General features: G+C 34.0%; 1 protein-coding gene across 1 annotated transcript; it reads right to left on the reverse strand.

Moving 5' to 3' along the window:
* Window positions 1-516: 516 nt before the first annotated feature.
* Window positions 517-2,996, reverse strand: LOC147069371 (coiled-coil domain-containing protein 86). Its single transcript, XM_085950331.1, has 2 exons — window positions 2,720-2,996; window positions 517-842 (listed from the first exon to the last, which is right to left on the reverse strand). The coding sequence occupies exons 1-2, from the start codon at window positions 2,887-2,889 to the stop codon at window positions 551-553; spliced, it is 462 nt and encodes a 153-aa protein (XP_085806457.1). The 5' UTR covers window positions 2,890-2,996; the 3' UTR covers window positions 517-550.
* Window positions 2,997-21,753: the final 18,757 nt, after the last annotated feature.

Consider the following 21,753-nt stretch of genomic DNA (forward strand, 5'->3'; position numbering starts at 1 on the left):
TTTTTGCATACAAAAGTGACACTTTCTGTTAAACTGAAATTGCCATTTAAATATCATGTTAATTATATCTAATGGCCAGGTAATGCAAACGCCCCAGTCGCGTTAGAACTAAATGAGTTAAGCCTAAAAATTAAACAAACATATTGTGACGTAACGGGGAAGTCAGGATTTTTAAGGAATCATGTTTTACGATTACAAGGGCCCATGTTGAAAACTAACATGCGAATTTGTCAGACCCCGTGACTCACAGCTTTATAAGTGGACATATATGTTATCAATTGAGGCATCTAATTATTACATTAACGATAAGTCTACAGTTTTGTTTCACCATATTTTATTTACAAATCAAAAATATGTACTAATTTTACCTTATAAGGTTTTTAAATAATTTTTTTTTATGATTTTGACACATTTTGGAAATTACAGTCATGTGTGACTTATCAGTTTTTGTTATTAGACACTAATTGTCCATAGTTAGGGTCAGTTAAATAATAAATAAAAAATATTTGATTTAACAGTCTTTTATTGATTTTATAGTTATATAAATAAATTATTTAGATATTTTAGTAGTGTCGCGTTTTTCAATAAATCTCAACTGTTTCTTTTTCATTCTCTTAACCTTGGCGGAGTTCGAAATGACTTGCACGATTTCCGACTTCAACCTGTTTTCTTCCGTCCTCTTCAGATTGATCCGTCTTCTCTCTTTGTTGGCCTCCTTTTCAACTTTCTTCTGTTCCAGTATGACTTTCGAGGCTTCTTTCATAACTTTAAGTGTGCTTCGTAAGGCTTGTTTCTCTGCAAATGTTTTATGGGCGCCTTTTGTTTTTTTGATTGTTGAAAACCTGCAAAAGGAACATGACAAGACATTAATAACTAGCAAAATTCTAAACAATCTGTGTCATTTCAATATGATCTCTGTTCGTATGTGGACTAAAGGCTAGAAAGCTTTTCTGGGTGGCAGAGAGGCTGGTTGGAAGGAACAGGAAGTCTGAGAGAGTTTGCTAACGTGAATGGTAAGTATCTTAGGTAAGGAACTCTCATTTGTTGATAGACCCAATGGTAGAGACCCCATAGAGCCGAACTCCCCTGCAAATACACCGTAGACCTAAACTGCATATGCTGTGGTGAGCTTGATATGAGCCGATGAGCTTATAACATGCATAGTTGTGGATTAAATCCCTCTTCTTTATGTGATTGCTAATTATGTTGTTGAGACCTGGAACCTTTATACCCATATACCTTCCCTGGAGAGCTTTCAGCCATACACCAAGCTGATTCTTCTGTAGTGCTAAAAATGCGATTCTGAGTTACTGTAACTGCTTGTGTTTATGTCGCTGTTGCAGACACCCAGCAGCCGGGAGTAAATCAATGAAAATTAGCAAGATGTTTAGAGCTGGCGCATACGGAACTACTGTTTATGAGTTTGAATGATAGGTGAGCATGGCCACAAGTGGTTATAGCTGCAAGCCACCTGTTTATCGCTAGAATAAGGGCGCTGAGTGTCTGGGTAATATGAGTACATGGGGAATAACGAGTGAGGTTGGAAACATTTTCTAGCTGCGATGATATTCACTTTTTCAGAAACATGCTGCATTAAAGTTGGGCTATGCAGCTTGTGAAAACATACCATACGTACACTGAGAAGTGCACTCTGCAGGGTGTGGTAAACAACGGTGACTGGTTAGGTCTAGGTGAGGCCTTCAAAGGTTTATATATCCGTTTAATGGCAATTTAAAGGGTAAATGTGCTGCAGCTGCCGTCATGAGAATTTTATAACTTTCTTTTTAGACCAAATCTAACCTACCCCAACCTAATATAATCTTAGGTTGTGATAATGATGCATCAAAATGTATGAAAATTTTAAATTAACAATTATTATTGGATCGAAAAGCCGATGCGCTGACAGAAAAAGGTATTTATTATAATTTATTGTCTACATGGAATAAACTGTTTTTGTAAAAAAAATCATAAAAGCGCGTGACAGCATCTGCGGAACAAATACCATTTAAAGCAATGATACTCAACCTTTTTTTCCTTCGGGCCAAATACATATATTTGTAAAGTAACGCGGGACGCATCACTACTGGTGTGACAAAAAAAATCATGAGAAAATTATGCGTGTTTTTTAAATTAATCGTGTGCAATAGCAACACTCTTATACCAGATCTGATGTGGACCATAATGACAATCCTCTTCGGGTGTCACTATCTGTGCGTCAAAGTCGAAACGAATATCAAGATATATGAAATTCCTGATAATAATTTCGGGCCGCACATAAAAGCTTAAAGGGCCGCATGTTAAGTATCGCTGATTCAGTGTTTTAAATCCATACTTTGAGTATACAAAGCCATCACCATTAGAAAAATCCATGAATCTAGTCAAGCATTGATTTTAATATTTTGTAAGTAACCATAATAATCCAATAAAATACGTACTTAATAAATTGAAACGCAGTTTAATTTGTTTAGTATGTTATCTTTTCAAAGCGTTGGCAATAATCCTTCCAAATACCTATATTAGGTTCAATTTATTAATCAATTAATATAAATACCGCGCAGCGAAAATATCTTTGAATAAAGAAATAAGTTTAGATTTTGAGGTTATATGTAATGGTCCACATTTTTGATTATAACCTAGTCAGAAAGACTCGACATTGACTTTATAAACAATAATACACAAGTAACTACTGCTTAAAATAGAGTATACTAGTTTCACACACCTTTCTTTTTTGTTTTTCCATACTTTTCCGGATTTCGGTCTGCCTCTAGGTATCTGTGGCAAGATCACTTTCTTAACTATGTCTTCTTGCGTTGCTTTGGGTTTATCATTAGATTTCTTCAAGTTTTGCAGAATATCATTGACTTTAGCTGACACTTTTGATTCAGCCATTATAGTATCGTAATAATTAATGTGACCTAAAAGCAATCAATATAAATTTTAGACAGCGCGAAATGTCAAAAGTTAAACTTCACGTGTTCAATGTTGTAAACTAGAGTGAAGTTATCCACAAACAAACAATATTATATTTAGGTATTGTTATAATAAAAAAAAAAATACTTCTATCAAAATAATACGGAATTGAATTTAACGTTTTAGGGTAGGTATATTTTAATTAATAATTTAACTGCACTGCGGTAAACAATAATAATTACTACTTACTATGTATTACAAATTTTAATAATAACACTTTCATTTTCTGCTTTCTTCTTTATTATGATATTGTCAATCGTAGGTAATAAATTAAATTTATTAGTATGAATCTGGCTACATTCAATTTATTATTGATAATGCGTAACAGCCTTTCGACATTTTACATAATATATAGACCAGTGTTTCCCAAATTGTCGATAATACCCTGAGAGCGATCCAGAGGAGCGTGAGTAACATCGAAGGCAATTGGAGGTGTTGAATATAAATATGGGGGTGCTGGAACCAAAAAGTAAGCAATTTTTTTTAAAACTTTTCGTACCTACATGTTTCATGATGTGTTGTGTAACATTCAAAATACTACCCCGTTTATACGTGCATGGATTTACCGCTGTACGTATTTGACAGTACGTATTATCGCGGCCATAACAAGAAAATGCACTTGTAAACATGTATTATCATGCAAGTTGAACATGAATTAAAAAAGTTCGGAAGCTTCTGAATTTTCACGCGACAGTTGGTTTGTTCGATATCTGTGGCGAACCTGCCGATAAAAAAACTAGCTACACCGCTCAGAGACTCATTTTGAGGTTAACCGATTTTCACTACCTGTCAAATAGTATTATAAAATGACAACATCGCGTCTAGCTTACACTCTTGAAGAATGAGATTGGCGAGACAGCAGTCAGCACTTTTACGTGAATACAGTTTTTATCGCGATATTTTAAAATACACATTGTTGCTGCAAGTAAATCCATGCACGTATACGGATGCTATTAAGTTAAATTCGTAGTGATTAGGTACAGGGCTCGAAATGGATAGGAACGCGCCGTTCCTGTTCGTGAAATCGGTAAAATTATCGCTCCGTCTCATGGAAAAATGATTTGACCATCTGAGCTAGATAGGCCAAATAATAGAAAATCTAACACACTTATTTTTTTGAAATACACATAAAATTTGAAAACTTTGCTATACAAATGTCTTTTAAATGTCAAAAACTGTCGAGCGCTCCGGTTCGTAAACTTTTCCATTTCGAGCGCTGATTAGGTACCTACCTACGTACTATATTTTTCAAAATATAAACATAAAATGCAAGTTATACCGCCATGCGCTATGAACCTACCTATGCGAATTTGTATTTACATGGTAGAATTCCATTAGAACGGTTCTAAAACAAGGTTTGTGTGTTATTTATGTCGATAACTTAGGTACTGTTTTTATGAATGCATCTTCAAAATGAGACTGATATAATTTTATTTCCGGAACTTGAAACTAAATTAAACCAACAAGACATGACAGAAAGAAACCGTTTTATTTTTCTTCCACCAATGGTGTAGTGTAGGTACCTTTATTTTATCTTTGCTTATATTTTTATTATTTACTTATATTATTATACTTTACCTTTTTTTTTTTTTTTTAATAATAACCATACCCTTGCTTTTTCGTACAAGGTGGTTGGGTGGGTAAGTTGCATTGATGTGGGGCTAATTAGGTGCCTCCATTTATATCTTTAATTTTCTTTATGGCCAGGATTAAATATTTTGTGTAGTGTTCTTGTGTTGTTCTATTGCTTAGTGCTTCGTGAGACTTTTGGAGGTCAATTTCGTGATTATGTTGTCTACATCGAGTCCTGAGAGTCCATCGCTCCCTTTCTAGTATAGGGCAGTCGTTGATGACATGCCACACAGTTTGAGATGTGTTGCCGTCACATGGACAACAGTCGTCATCCCTCAATTTAAATCTTTTTAGATAAGCTCGCACCGATCCGTGGCCTGTTAGTATCTGTGTGAGTTCGTGTGATATTTTTAAGTTTCTGGCAAGAGTGATGGCACAGTTTATGTTTGGAATAAATTTCTGCGTTATTGATCCTGTGGCGGATGTTGTTGTATCTGTGGTTCCATAGCTCTATGGTATCTTCATTTAGTTTTTGTTTTGCGTAACTCAGAGGGAAGTGTGTATAGGTTAAAGGTCTTTTGTCTGTTGTGGCTTGTTTAGCGTATTTATCAGCTTCCTCGTTTTCGGCTATCCCTGTGTGACTTCTTATCCAGAAGAATCTGGGGTTACTTTACCTATTAAACTAAAAAAAAACATGAACAACTATGCTACGATAACTGCACGCGTTTTGCATAAGCGCATGGCCACAGTGACGAGCGGGCAACGGCGCGGCGGCGTCTTGCGAAACTCAAACGTATAACCGTGTGTGATATGCCCCAAAAAAGACACTTTCTACGAACATTTCACACACGGTTATACATTTGAGTTGTGCAAGACGCCGCCGCGCCACCGCCCGCCGAACACTAGGTTCTTGCACTAAGGCACACATGTTACAAAAAACCGTGTCAGGAAATGTATATGACTGTAGTATGTAGTAGTATCACAGCTTACTGTGCGATGTTGTATCGGAAGGAAGTGAGATCAAATTTCGTAAAAGGCCACCATAATACTAAGAAAAATCATAATAAAATTGGAAGGTAAGTAAATTAGAAATAATTACAACTGAATGATTTAAAAGTAGGTTAGCGAGTAGGTGCTAATAATAATCGTACTAATTAATATCTGGTTAAATCGGAACATCACTGTATGCAAAGCTCCATGAACAACGCTAATTTTTTTGATCACAACAGTCAATGCTATACGGTCATCTCTTTCATGGCCCCCACCGTGTCCGGAAACTTGTACGTATGCAATTCGCCGTATCACAGTTGACCGTGAAATGTTGTATTGGAAATAATATATGGCCATATATTAAAGACCACCCAACCCCTTTGGGTCGTGGGCAGCAAATAAATTTTGAAAATAGCTGATATACTGGATTATTTGTTAGTTTAGGTTAGGTTTTCATTTTTGAATTCATGATTTTTGCCAAAATCACCTATGAAAATCGAGTTGATGTTCATATTGAATATAAAAAAATTGGAGACCGTATAGTATACGGTCATCTATTTCCGATAAGAAAGCTCATGGCGAACTGTGCCACGGTGAAATGTTTTACGTACAATTTACATGTAACCGGCCCCCACATCTTGAAGCGGGCCTTCAGAATAGGTTATTTAGCGGGGCCCGTTACCTATCGTTGTGGTGTGTAGTTCAAGTAGATGTTTTCAAAAAAATGCTACAATTACACTTAGAACCCATCATTTATGGAAAATGCTTGTATGGTGTCTAACCTTAGCGATATGTAGACGGGAGACCAATGGTTCTAGCCTGGGGGGCCGTTTCAGGATGTGGAGGCCATGATCGTAGTTGCCAGTAGTAGACTTGCGGATTATAAAGCCGGATTTAGAGCAAGCGAGCGAATGTTTGTTCTTCCCCCACTCCAGCGAAATTCTCTTGAGACGTAAACGCTTTTTGTTGAGCGAGCATAGTCTAAATGCGGCTTTAGGACAAACGAGAGAACATCGTCAAGGTTCGGGGTAAAGAAGCTGTTCTGATCAGTGAAGTTTATGACCTTCATTAGTTAGAATAACCACTAATAAAAATAATAATCGCATAAAACGATCATGTCGGTGTTACGATGATTAAAAATTGGCAGTGTGACGCTCTACAGTGGTGTTTTCTTAGTATTAATGTTAACATTAAGGATATTCAGTGTATTATTCGCGATTTTTGTATTTTAATGTATCATTGCTGTAGTAGTAAAGTATCTACACACAATAATCAAAAATTATATCGCACCGTTACGTAATCACTTAAAAAAATAATGGTAAAGAAGTAAAGTAGCGCCGCAGGTGACTTTTTTTACTATTTTATCAAATTTGTGATGTATGTTTACCTCTGTTATCTGGTCTACCTGCCACGCCGAGCTCCCTTGATCCCGAGCCCCCAGTCTAGAGCCCTGTCAGCCCCCCTTGTGGGGGCCATGATCTCTTTCCAGTAAGACAGCTCACGGTGAACTGTGCTACGATGAAATGTAATACGTACGATTTACACGTAACTACAGAATATTATACTTAATGTACCTACCTATAATAATTATAATATTGACTTTTAACTACACTTTTTCAAAATCCAGTACGAACAGGTTGATTGTTCCGCCCTGCTGGTTCTAAATCTATTCTGTACCTACTCTTTTATCTATTACACCATTGTCCATCTCTTTCTCACAGGGCGATAATAATATAGCCAGACCTGACAGGGCTGAATTTATTATTGTATGTGGCATTTCGAAGAATGGGGGTTTTTATAGACTTAATAGTTTGTTATGAATAGCATAACTAAATAATTGACAAGCACTATCATTAATTATTATCTAATGGTTTCAGTGACGTCCCTAGACAAAATGCCGCCCCTAGGCAGCGCGAAAATTCCGCCACATTTTTTTATAAGTACAATATTTTTATCATCCTTTCATGACTCCAATATCTAAGAAATGTGTTTTATGAATAAATTACTAACAAGATGTATACAACTAAATGCCATCCCTGCTTCAATATACAATAGGTATTCCGAGTCCACGGTTTCAGATACATTTAAAAAGACGCCTGACAACTTCCAAAACTCGCGAGTGACTAACAAACATTTTACACAATATTGAGTAATTATGTAACTACCTATAATTCAAATCTGCACGTGGCATTGCTGTTCACCAAGGACGTGACCTCCAACGAAAACGGAAGTAAACTAGACATCGCGAACCCCACAAAACATTATAGTCCTATTACAACTTTTATAGTAATTAATAGGTACCTTTTGTTTCCAACCAGTGAGATGAACTTTTTAATGGAAAGATATTTCCGTCATTACTTAGTTTAGGTGGCTATTTATATATATACCTAACGATTCTCCTCGATTTGCCGCCCTACGGGTAACTGCCGCCCCCAAGCGACGCCCAATCTGCCTACCCCCACGGGACGTTACTGAATGGTTTTGAAACAAAGTTTTTGTCATCTTACAATATTTACAATACCTATATATTATTATCTAATCATATGCCGACAGTAAATAAAAAACAGTTGATTCAAAAAGAAAAAGACATTAAAAATAAACAAAATTACTGAAGTATCGCAGGTCATGCGTTGCTTAGAGGCGGCAAATTAAGAAATTCATGTCTAAGCAATCATAATACCACTCAGCATTAAATTAGTGACAGGCTATATTATGTATATTTTGCTGTCAAAAGCAAAACAATAGAGCGATAATATTTGTCAGAATTTCCTCAATCATAACTAGATAAGTAGGGTCTGTTTTGATATGTTAATTGCGACAATATTTCTTGTAATATATGAACTGCATTTAATTGTATGAATTGGAAGGACACTGCATGAATCTTCACTCACTAATAGAGTCCGTCACAAGACGCACTATTATTGCAACGAGTTCTTCACTCGACATAGTTAACCATCACGCCACTCGAATTAAGTCTCTCAGTTCATTAATATAACCAATTTTTGATCACATCGATCTCATCAGTAATCTCTTAATTAATTAAATATAATCTCGCGTTATCATCTTTATTATTGTATTCACTGTATTATTGTATTCAATGTATTATTGTATTCATTGTATTATTGTATTCAATGTATTATTATATCGATCAATAAACTCTCCTCCAAACATCCAAGCTCCAACGAATTTATCTTCACACCCTTCATTATTGCCAAAAATACAACCTTTCAGAATAGGTTCTGCGAAGTATAGAAATTTTGCCTGCGACGCTGACAGCTACTGCTCGTTTTCAACTGTAATGAATTAAGACATAAGTACATGGTGTATGACTCCACAATGTGGTTCGCGATCAGAATCTCACCATTTTCGCAAAATGGGGACTCTTTCAAACCTCGCTTATGCATAGATATGCACCGAAATCTAAAATTGAATAAAATTTTAATTATGTAATGGTCTGTGGCAAAAAAACACAAAAGCTTTTAAAAATTCCTACTGGTTTACGAAATGTCATAAATATTGTTTATTTACTATGCGTCCGACAAGTTTCGTTTTCGTATCAAACTTTAACACAAACTATGAACATAATTAATATTTTAATAATAATATACGAACCGGAACGCAGATTTTGTTTCTTCCACGAAACTGGAGCGATACTTTTGAGGTTTTCACGAACCGGAACTTTCCGGATCATTTCGAGCGCAGTTTACAGTAAATAAAAGGCTTCGTGTGTAGGCATCAAAAGTATTTATATGTAGGTAATTATAAATGTTATTGTTTGTAACAATAATTCAAATTACAAATTTATTTATTTTTTACATCCTTATAGTGAACTTAACGAATTATAAATTTAAAACTTTCACAACTTGATATAGGTAATATTGATTCTGTGTTCCCTGGTAAATATGTACAAACAAGTACACTGAATGAACTAAGTGTACATTAGTTTATGAATTTAAAAAAACAATGCCCACCTTTACTCATCCGTAACGTAGGTGGAATATTTTGACATCCGAAGCGATTTGGTTGAATAGAGTTATTACCCTCCCAATTGGCATCACCAATGGAAGATCAGTTCTGCAACTTGGGAGAACAAACAACTGATGCTCCCGATTTCTAAGATAGTTATCAGAGACACACATGAAAATACTATCAAGAATGGAAGAGTACTCATTTATAGTATAAGTCGGAAAAAAATACGTAGCCAAATATTATAGATATCTTCTAGTATTTAAAACTACAGTATGTAAGCACGCCCACGATGCCCGAGAGGCTTAAGCGTTGGCTTACAGTGTTCGTGGTTCCCAGGTTCAAATCCAAATTTCAATTTGTGTTTGAGTCAGAGTATGGACCTATTAGGTTGAGCAAGTGGCTGACATCCATTTCTCGTAAAAACAAAACTCTGTTAATACAAACCTCCACCCTGTGGAGGCCCATAACATGTTCTTATTAGGACCGGACATGGACAAAAAAAATGTAAGCAAACCTAAAGAAAGCAAGTTGGATAAAGCCACGGATAGTATAAATATAACCTCACGTATAGGAGTCTCAAAAAATCTTTTGTACTCAATCCACTATGAGGTCGTGTTTCAACTGATGCGGGGCCCAAATAATCATCACAGTCAGGCTCGAAACGGAAAAGTCTACAAACTGGAGCGCTCGACAATATTCTGAAGATATTTTACATAGTTATCAAATATTATGCGTATTGTATAAAAATAAGTGTGTGAGATTTTTTATTATAATATGGCATATTTAGCTCATTTTTCCACGAAACGGAGCGATAATTTTACCGATTCCATGAACCGGAACGGCTCTCCGGCTCATTTTGTGTCCTGCTAATCAATCCAAATATAATACTTTCCCAGACAATGACGAAAAGTCGTAAACAACACTTTGAGAACACAGTGAGAAAGAATAATAAAATTACTGTATTTTATAGGTTTATAATTAATTATTATGAAACATTACAAATCCGGTCCTGTAAAAGGATTTACAGATTACATTGCAACCACGATTGCCTACCACATTCTATAAAAACAATTCTTTTTCTACTCCCGTTTCCCAGTACGTACTTAGGTGTCTCCTATTCTCTCGCGCGAAGAAGTACAGCGCTCTGCATTACCGACCGATAATATATTTTTATTATTTTTTTCACGTTTTCCGTTACTCCATGCGCATGCTTCGAACGGGTACTCATATCGTCACTGCGTTTGGTTTTTTTGAATAACGGCGCGAACCTTTTCCAAAGAGATTTATTGTTTCAAAATAAAAATGCCTATTTATAGTTTGCGAGCAAAATAGAATTTGATTTATTCTGAAATTAGTATTTCTACATAAAAATCATTGTAATATATTAGTCGTGAAATTGGAGACGTATGTTTAAAAAATAATTATAACCATTATAACTACCTAAGAAGTTGGATAGTGCATTATACACATGGGCCCCACATCCTGAAGCGGCCCCCAGGTTAGGATTTTTGGCGGCCCCCCTACCTATCGCTAAGGATAAAGGCAGTGCTAATCTCTAGAGTAGCGTTTTCCAAATGGTGTACGCGGTAAAATTAATGTGTATATTTAGTGTTTTTTTGTATATGTCAATACATCTATTTGAATAATGGAGTTGTCGAGTATCGATACACAATTAAACATTGTATCGTACAATCACATAATTTTAAATAATAACATTATCGGAGGAAAATAGCGCCACATGCGACTTTTTTTGCTATGAATGCAAATTTGTGATGGGTGTTTATCTCACTTATCTGGTCGAATCGCCGAGCCGGGCCCCCAGGCTAGAGCCCTGTCAGCCCCCCCTTGTGGGGGCCATGATTATACCCATTGCTTTGCTATTGCTAATAATCGCAGAGATAGGATACCTACATAATTAAATTAAGAAAACCACTAGTCTCGTTTACTCGATCGGTGGAGGCTAATGAAACGCGGGGTACGGGTTCGAATCTTGCATATTGTTGTAAAATCAATATTTTTACGTGTATTTGAATCAGGTCATACACACACATACCCACATCACCGTATTCGACCCTAAGAGGTCATACTATGTATGGACTTCCGTTAAGGGCAGAGTGGAAAGTTATATTAACAGAATTTTATTTTTACGAGAAATATATGTTTGTCACTTTCTCAACCTATTAAGTTCATACTATGTCTAAACACATATTGAAAAAACAACATGTGAATTTCCCAGGCCGGGAATTTGAATTTTAGTCGTTTTATTTTTTAGATTTTTTTCATGAGAAACTGCTCTCTTCAGTGCCATTAAATGCTATTTCAACATTGGGGTATAAAGAAGAGAGAGTGAACTCAATTAAAAAAAATAAAATGGTGGGATTCAAGCTACATTTCAATTTGAATTTTACGTAAAACGTTATACCGACAAGTTGAATAATGGCGATCTTTTTATACCTCTGTGAACCTTCGTCTGCATTTTTCTTCCACTTTCGGTAGTTTTCTTTGTTTTGTCAAGCAGTTAGTCTCGGCATTGTGAACGTGTAGTACAAAATTAGTTACAATCAATATAGAGATTTCTAAACAATATTTGATCGTTAGAGTACCTACGTTGCGTAATTGATTGATTATGAATGAAAATCGCAGGTGATATTTTATCTTCAAACAATAGGTAATTATATCGTTAACTAATCTAGGTAGTCGAATTAACACCAAGTACTGTGAAAGAACGTGGGTTTCTCGACACCACAAGCGATGAGGTTACTTGCTTAAGGGGGGACATGCTCGTCGAAGGTCAAAATTGATTTTTATTGTATTTTCAAACCATGATCCTGGACACTCCTTAAACGTTGTAGATAATCTATTTATATAATTTTGAAGCCTTATTATCCTTTATAGTTATTTTAAACATTTGATGACTGCATAAAGTATTTTTGTAACATAAAATAGTATTCTTTTAAACCTCTCGCTCTAATGTTTTAGAATATGGTCATATTTCGGTACATAACTGTGCAGTGGTGTTAAGATTTTTTACGTTTATTAATTTTTAAACGCATTTATGAAACCGTTAGTATAATTTATTACGAGATAGTTTTTGTAAAATATTCACGATAAAAAATTATATTGATAATCTCTGTGATCCCAAATTTGACAAGAATTAGGCATTTTATTATTCAAAAAATCGGCAAGATTAACACATTTGAAGATGATTCTAAAGAAATTTATTATAAGCTATGTCTTTGACAATTCAAGTGTGATAAACATCTTATGAATAATGATTGCTTTTTAATAATTATTGACCTAAGAATAAGGTAGTGTTTTTTTGAAATACGCCATTTCTTTTGTCATTTTCCAGTGGTTAAGCTACAACATACGGCCGTAGCCATAAATTGACAAACTATAATTGAAGTAGGGAGTAAAATGATATTGACACGCGTGTTTGAACATGTACCGTTTAAAAAAAATAAAAAAAAATTCGGTTAGGTACATGTTCAAACACGCGCGTTAACATAATTTTACTCCCTACTTTAATTATAGTTTGTCAATTTATGGCTACGGCCGTATGTTGTAGCTTAACCACTGGGGAATGACAAAAAAATGGCGTATTTCAAAAAAACACTACCTTATTCTTAGGTCAATAATTATTATAAAGCAATCATTATTCATAAGATGTTTATCACACTTGAATGTTCAAAGACATAGCTTATAATAAGAATCTTTAGAATCATCTTCAAATGTGTTAATCTTGCCGATTTTTTGAATAATAAAATGCCTAATTCTTGTCAAATTTGGGATCACAGAGATTATCAATATAATTTTTTATCGTGAATATTTTACCAAAATTATCTCGTAATAAATTATACTAATGGTTTCATAAATGCGTTTAAAAAATAATAAACGTAAAAAATTTTAACACCACTACACAGTTATGTACCGAAATATGACTATATTCTAAAACATTAGAGCGAGAGGGTTAAAAGAATACTATTTTATGTAACAAAAATACTTTATGCAGTCATCAAATGTTTAAAATAACTATAAAGGATAATAAGGCTTCAAAATTATATAAATATAATTATCTACAACGTTTAAGGAGTGTCCAGGAGCATGGTTTGAAAATACAATAAAAACTCAATGTTGACCTACGACGAGCACGTGGGCCGTTAATGTACCGAAATATCAGATATTTTACGTAAAAAAAACATGGTAGGTAAAGAAAGGATCCTTTGTTTTTTATTTGAATTTGACATAATTCATCCGTTATATTCATTGGCGGATGACGTACTATATAATATAATGTGGACAATGTGCTACTTATGTTATCAAAGAATGACGACGCAGCCATAAAATATACCTAACATAATAATAATATGATAGAGGTATTTTGGTTATATCTCAAAACTTCTAGTCTAGTCACTAATGCGAATGGATACCAGCCAACCCTTACAAAATAACACACACCAGCGCATCTTTTCTATACACAATACTGCTATATGCCTATAGCTACAGCTATCGAAGGTAGTTTTTCATTTGTTTGTATCGAAGTATTAGCACTTGTAAAAATTACAATAAGTTAACCATCTAAACTAAACAGTCAAACCTGTCTATATCGGTCTATAATTTAACACAGCAAAGAAAGGTGCTGTCAAAATATAACACTTATTGTAACAAGTACAACTAACTTATTGTAATTGTTACAATAAGTACTAATACTTGATACAAAAAATACAAAAAAATACCCTCGATAGGTGGCGATGGCGGCCTATAGCAGTCTTGTGTATAGAATAGATGCGTTGATAATAATATACTCTCCACATCTTTGTTATTAAACACCCGGGATGGGAAGTGGTGAATAAACGTCATATTGTTTGATAAAGTAACGTAGAATGAATTTGATAATAAAATTGAAGTCTTTCTACTATTAAGAGAGGACAATGGAAACTGTACCGAAGTGACGATAGCACTCCCGCCTCTATTCGCCGCAACGTGCGCTGTCGTGTTCCTTTTTTGAATTTTGTTTACAGTTTCCCACTGTCAACAGAGTTCCACCCTATTCTAGCGAATGTTGCGCGGCATCTTACAAATCTATTTCAATTCTATCAGACAATTAATTTAAACGGTACATTAAAACTCGCTTCAGACAAGTGCAGTGTACGTAATAAATACAGTAAATGTATTTAATTAATAAATGATGTGTTGTATTTAATTAAAACTGTGTTGTTTTGACTGTAAATTAAAAACAGACACGGTAATTTGTCAGCCAATTACAGGGGTTGTATGTTGTAAATTTGCTTGTATTCATACTAGAACCAAAAAATACTTAGTGCTGGTTTATAAATATCATCCCTTGTGTGTATTGAATATATTTATACAGGTATCATTTAACAAAACCGTGTTGTAAACAGTGTTTTATTAGGTTATGACGTGTGCTAGGGGTGAAACTCGTGAATGCGTTTTGGTGCAATGCAGTTGTAGGGGGTTGGTGGTTTAACATTCCATACACAGGATTACACAGAACGTTCAGTATCGATTGGATTCTCAGCGCTTAGGTATTTATATAATGTGTTGTTTTTAACTTGTTGATACAATATTTGACTACAATATTTTTTAATGACAACTTTATTAAAATTATTACCGACGTATTTATTGTAATACGTAAATATTGTTAGCGGTTAAAAATAAAGACAGTAGACTTTTTCGGTGTGTTACTTTGTGTTTTTGTTTTCTTGTTTGAAAAGGGGGCGGGTCGGAGGTTGACGTAAATGTCGTAAATCAACGAAAATAAAGGGATTTTACGATAATAACTGAAGAGATAAAAATATGAAAAGATATTAGGTAGGTAGGTATATTATTTTTTGATCTGTGATAATATATCCGAGAAATCTCGAACTGACTTTACCGTATTGACGATTTAATAACATGTATTTTGATATTTATAATTAAAAAAAAAAAAACGGTACAAGTCGGTTATCCTGGATACAGCGGCAAACATATTTTGAAAATAGCCGATATACTGGATTATTTGTTAGGATAATCTAACCTAACCTAAACTAACAAATAATCCGGTAGGTATATCGGCTATTTTCAAAATGTGTTTGTCGCTGTATCCAGGATAAACGTATAGAACCAAAAAAAACAATATACCTAGGTACATACGTAGGTATTATAACCTAATATCGACAATGTTACCATTTGAGGACTGGAAAATGTAATTAAATGAAATATGTGTCAAATTTCATAATACTATGAGTAAATCGATTTCAAAGTTAAATATTGTACGATTATGCATTCTACATAATTGTTTTCAATATTTTGTAAATAATATTATGTAGGTCAGTGGTTTCCAAAGTTTATGTTACTACGCCTCCCTTTAAAAAAAATCTAATCTTGGCGCCCCCCCCTTTATTTCATTAAATAATATAGACACCTTTTTAAATAGTCAAAAATGTACTAATACAAAAATGAAAAAAAAATATATTAAAAATAAACAAGGATGTTATATTATATTCATTTTTAATATTAATTTATTTTTCATGCGATTAATGTGCTTGTTTATTAGCACAAAGTGCTCTTTTTCTCCTAAACGGGATCGATATTAAGTATAGCAATCATCATATAGGTAACACATCAAATTGCAACGCACAACCACATATTTAAAATATTTAATAGCCATGAAACATTTTTTTTTAAATTTCAACCAACAAAAATTATCGTTCCTAAACAAATTTGCCTCAAATTTCAATATTATGATTTGACCCTTTTATTTCATTTTTTCACAAGATAACCTGCGCGCTTCACAATATTATAGAAGTGAGGTATTATAAAATTAGGCTCCATATCTTTAGACAGGTTTGCAAACAACCTTTTATAGGATTGTTTTTTTTAATGTAAAATACCGGCCGTTTTATAAACTATGCATTTGCGAACTGGAAATCTGTGGCTATATTAATTATTGTGTTAAGCTTTTTGCGCCTCTCTTTGTAACACTCCGCGCCCCAGGTTGGAAATCGCTGATGTAATTTACTATTACTATTTAATAAATAGTAATTATTACTATTCCAAGAAAAATAGATACTTAGGTAGGTACCAATTAATTCTTTATGTTTAAATATTTTTAGTGGGTAAAATTAGTTCAAATTAGATTCGTTACCATGAAAATAAATGTAAAATTTCATACACATGAAGTTTAGCTATCTTATTCAAATATTAGGAATAAAATGCTTATAACTTTTCGGTTATTAAATTACTTATAATATTTTTTTAAAAAAATAATTATTTCACATAAATTGGAACACCACTCACTCTCAATAAAATAAACATTAAGTATATCTAAAAAAACGCATGTGCGTACAAAGTTACCATTCGGTCAAATGCTCCACGAAGAATGCTTCATTTGGTCTCAATAGTGTATTATAGGCTATCTGTTAACCGTACAAAAGCTCACGGTAATAAAATATTCGGTATGTGTATATTATTATGTCATTCAATTGGAACATCACTCACTCTCAAGAAAAATAAACTTTATACTTAGTGATACGGCGAACTACATACATACAAATTGAGGGGTACAGAAGCAAAGGCAGCTTTATACCAAAACAGTGTTTTGGAGAAAAAGCTAAAAAAGTAATTTAAGACAGATAAGTTTAATGAAGAACTTTTTGTTTTGTTTTTCAATGTGACAATAAGGTTAAAAAGATAATCTGTATAATAAAAATCAGTAATTTGGCTACCACTTATTAAGATATTTTAATTACAAAAGTCAATATTGCTACATTTGCTTCCAAATTTATAAGATTGCTGGTTTTGCGTCTAACTAATTGAAAGTTTGCTGTATTTGTTCTCAAATCGTACCGAGCGGTCATTTTGTCACGTGACTTTTTTGTATTGGAATAATATTGAATATAGAAGAATGCAGCCTTTGCTTCTAACGTGATTTCTTAAAGTGATTTTTGTATGAAAGAATGCATTGTTTGCGCCTCAAATATTGTTTTAACATGTGCATAATGACCCATGATGATGGTATACACCCACGGTAGTTGCGCGGCTTAAGCGTTGGACTATCACGCCGTGGGTCTCAGGTTCGAATCCTGGGTCTGGCAAGTATTGCAATATTGTTTTTCAATTTGTATGTGAGTCAGGGTATCGACCTAATAGGTTGAGCAAGTGGCTGACGTCCATTTCTCGTAAAAAACAAAATCTGTTAATATAAACCTCTACTCTGTGGAGGCCCATATGATCGTATTAGGATCGGACATGGTCGAAAAAAATGTGCATAATGAGCAGCTCTATATTTTCTGCATTCATAGGTTATTTTGCAAATTTTTCCAAGCCTTTGCTTCTATACCCCTCAATTTCCGGACACGGAATTACCTACGTACAATTTACATACCGAAATATAAAACGTTATGCCAAACGTTCAAGTATTGTAATATAAAAATTTCATAGGAATCCCTCTAGTTGTAGTATAACCAATTCATTTTTTTACTTTTAACTAGGTTATTGATAGATAGATAGCTCTGCCATTCTTGTCTATTATGAAATTCCTTTAGCATGCATCCTCATAATAATATAACCGAAATCTTTTGTAATACAAAAAAAAAAACTAAATACTCATTCGATACTCGTTTAACCGGTTCCTATATAGTTTATCTCATCATTCTATACTATTGCCGATTATTTATTAGACCTTACAAAATATTAACCAAGGCAACAGGTAGATAGAAAATTATAAATACTTAAATGATTTAAAATTATTATTATTTATGTAGGTACCTACGTCATGGTTTTTATTTTATTTTACAGCCGGCGTATTCGATTTTACTTTCATTTTGATTTGTGTTGTAGCTATTATACTGATGAAGCTATTGGTTTCAAATTCGGTTACCTCCATTTTAAGATAATCGTAAAATACTATTAAGCACATTCAGGACTAAAAAAATTGAATATTTTAATGGTTTTGAATAAAGTTATTTCTAATCTAAACCGCTTTTTTAATTCAACGAATAATTCACAAGATTTGAGAATGTAACATTATAATATATTATATTGAACATACATCATTTGAAAACATCTCATGCATAAACCTACTAGAAAAAAATCCAGGTACAAGCCAGGCGGGAACCACGCTAGTTTTCATCGCCGATTTTGGCAAAATTCATGAATTCAAGAATGAAAACCTAACCTAACAAATAATCCACTATGTATGTCAGCTATTTTCAAAATTTGTTTGCCGCTGGCTTCCCTTAAGGCGATACTTCAATGAAACGGCAAATAATTTTCAACTATAGGCGCGACGAAATTTTGGACTCGCTGGCACTCGGAGAGCGAACGTCGAGGTGTCAATACGTCATTTTGTTTCGTGATGGCGACGGGGGTATTAATTCTTAAATCGTGTAAAGATGACTAAAAACGTTACCCATTTACTTTAAAAGAAAACATGTCAATGAATATATTATTATTGTTATTTATAGAACAGTGCCCACCACCACCCGTCATATATGCACAGCCGTGGATATGCACGGCCGCTTAATAGAACAATAAACAGAACATTAAATGGACGCATGTTGGATTTATATGACAAATTATATTTCGGTCGGCATGCGTCATTTGCACCCGCGACCCGCAATCCGCGCATCGCCTAGCCACGATCTTTTTAGACGATGTCTCAACTGAGGTATAGCCTTAAACCGACAAGAACAAAAATCCATTTTAGAAAAAAATACGATACCCGACGGGACTTGAACCTGTAACCGCTGGATTATTGGCGCGAATCCATTTATTTATCCACGTATTTTTTTTTAATAGATTTTTTCTAGTGCTTATATGCATGAGATATTTTCAAATTACATATGTTCACAACCATGGAAGTCTCAAAGGAGCCCAAAATATACCAAAACTATTATGATTTGATTAAGGGGGACGTGCGCCGCGTAGGTCAAAATGGAGGTTATTTGCTATTTTCAAAGCATGATCCTGGACATTCCTTAAACGTTGTAGATAATCTATTTACATATTTTTGAAACCTTATTATCCTTTATATTTATTTTAAACATTTGATGACTGCATAAAGTATTTTTATTACATAAAATGGTATTCTTTTAAACCTCTCGCTCTAATGTTTTAGAATATAGTCATATTTCAGTACGTCCATGTGAAATGGTGATAAAATTTTTTATATGTATTAATTTTTAAAAGCATTTATAAAACCACTAGTAAAATTTATGTCGACATTATTAAAGTGAAATATTTACAATAAAAAATTATATTGATAATCTCTGTGATCCCAAATTTGACAAGAATTAGGCATTTTATTATTCAAAAAATGGGCAATATTTACACATTTAAAGATAATTCTAAATATTCTGATTATAAGCTATGTCTTTGGCCAATCAAATATGATAAACATTCTACGAATAATGTTTGCTTTATAATAATTATTGACCTAAGAATAAGGTAGTATTTTTTTGAAATACGCCATTTCTATTGGCATTCCCCAGTGTTTAGGCTACAACATACGGCCGTAGCACATACATTGACAAACGATAAATGAAGTAGGGAGTAAGATCAGTTAACGCGCGTGTTTGAACATGTACCATTTAAAAAAAAAAAATTGGTTAGGTTAAGGAATGTCCATGCAATGCTTGGAAAATAGCATAAAAGCTCCATTTTGACGTACGCTGAGCATGTGGGCCGTTAAGGCTTTAATTTTTAAAAACTAACCGACACCATTTATGAATTGTAGTCTCAGTTCAATAAAAACAACTACGTACGACTAACAAAGTTTAATGTTCACTATATATTTATGTCGGATCTTAGCAGCCTACTTCCACCCTTCACCACTGGGATATGGAGAGATGGGTTGTTGGGCCACTTATGATGGTGATTATAGTACAAAGTAAACAAACAAAATGCTGGAATTAAAATGTGTAATTTTATGTGAAAAAAAATATTCTATCTTATTTCAACTGATTATTAAAACAGTCACATCATTCATTATAATTAATCTATTTAATACTGACTGAATATCTATTTGATATCTTTGAGAAGAATAATATAACTAAGTATATAATTGGCTAATAAAACTCGTGATTTGTGGCAACAAGGCATTTTTATAATTACACAGTAAAGATCGAAGCAACGAAAGAATAGTATTCTGAAACAAAGGAAAGTGACAGCTTGTTGGTTGGAAAATAATATTGTGTTTCTGATCGAGTTAGGACGTCGTGCGAAAAATAAATTTCTAAATCACAGAAGCGCGACGGAATTGTTTATTTGTTGTTGTGGAAGGAAAACCATTGTAGTTTATTGAAACTGGGATAATAATTCATTATTAATAATTACACAAGAGCAGTGACGTCCCTGGACAAAATGCCGCTCCTAGGCAGTGCCAAAATGCCTCCACATTTTTTATACAATACTTTTATCATCCTTTCATTAATTCAATATCTAAGAAATGTGTTGTATGATTATCTTAATAACAAGATATAGATACATCACTAAATCTAATTTAAATCCCATCTCTGCTTCAATAGACAATATTACGAGTCTACTGATAGGTACATTTAAAAATACACCTGACAACTTCCAATGGATAAATTTTAAATTAGGTAATTACTATGTACTAACCTATAATTCAAATATAATTCGCAAATTTGTCAAAAAATAGTCAACGGAAGTAAACTAGACATCACGAACCCTACAAATAAAGTCATGTTAAAACTTTTATAGTAATTAATATATTTTGTTTCCAACCAGTGAGCTGATTTTTTTATTTGAAAGATATTTCCGTTATTACTAAGTTTAGGTAGCTATTTATATATATGCCTACCTTATGATTTATCTCGATTTGCCGCTCTTTGGGTAACTGCCGCCCCCAAGCGACGCTCAATTTGCCTACCCCCACGGGACGTCACTGCACCAGAGACATTTCTTAAGCCTCAATTACATTGAGCTTCTTTACGAGTTGTTTATTGGCGAATTTACAATCTGCCTGTAAAGTCGCCCAGTGTAATCATCGAATTAGCTAATCAGCAGGTTGTAAACACTCTACCGAGAAAAGTTGAAAGCCAGTCAACTTTACACGCTACACGCCGGCGTGTGGGCCTACTGCGTCTGCGCAGTAGAGCGCAGTACCAACCTCCTGGTAAAAAAACGAACTACGTTCTGTCAAAATAGTCGCTGGCTTGTGGCTTCTCAGCGAATGGAAAGTTTTGTGTGTAATCATCAAATCGCAGTAGCTGAATCACCCGCTTTTAA

This window comes from Rhyacophila brunnea, unplaced genomic scaffold (assembly GCF_057557595.1).
Source record: "Rhyacophila brunnea isolate RB1 unplaced genomic scaffold, BYU_Rbru_1.0 scaffold_23, whole genome shotgun sequence".
In the NCBI taxonomy this organism is placed as follows: Eukaryota; Metazoa; Arthropoda; class Insecta; order Trichoptera; family Rhyacophilidae; genus Rhyacophila; species Rhyacophila brunnea.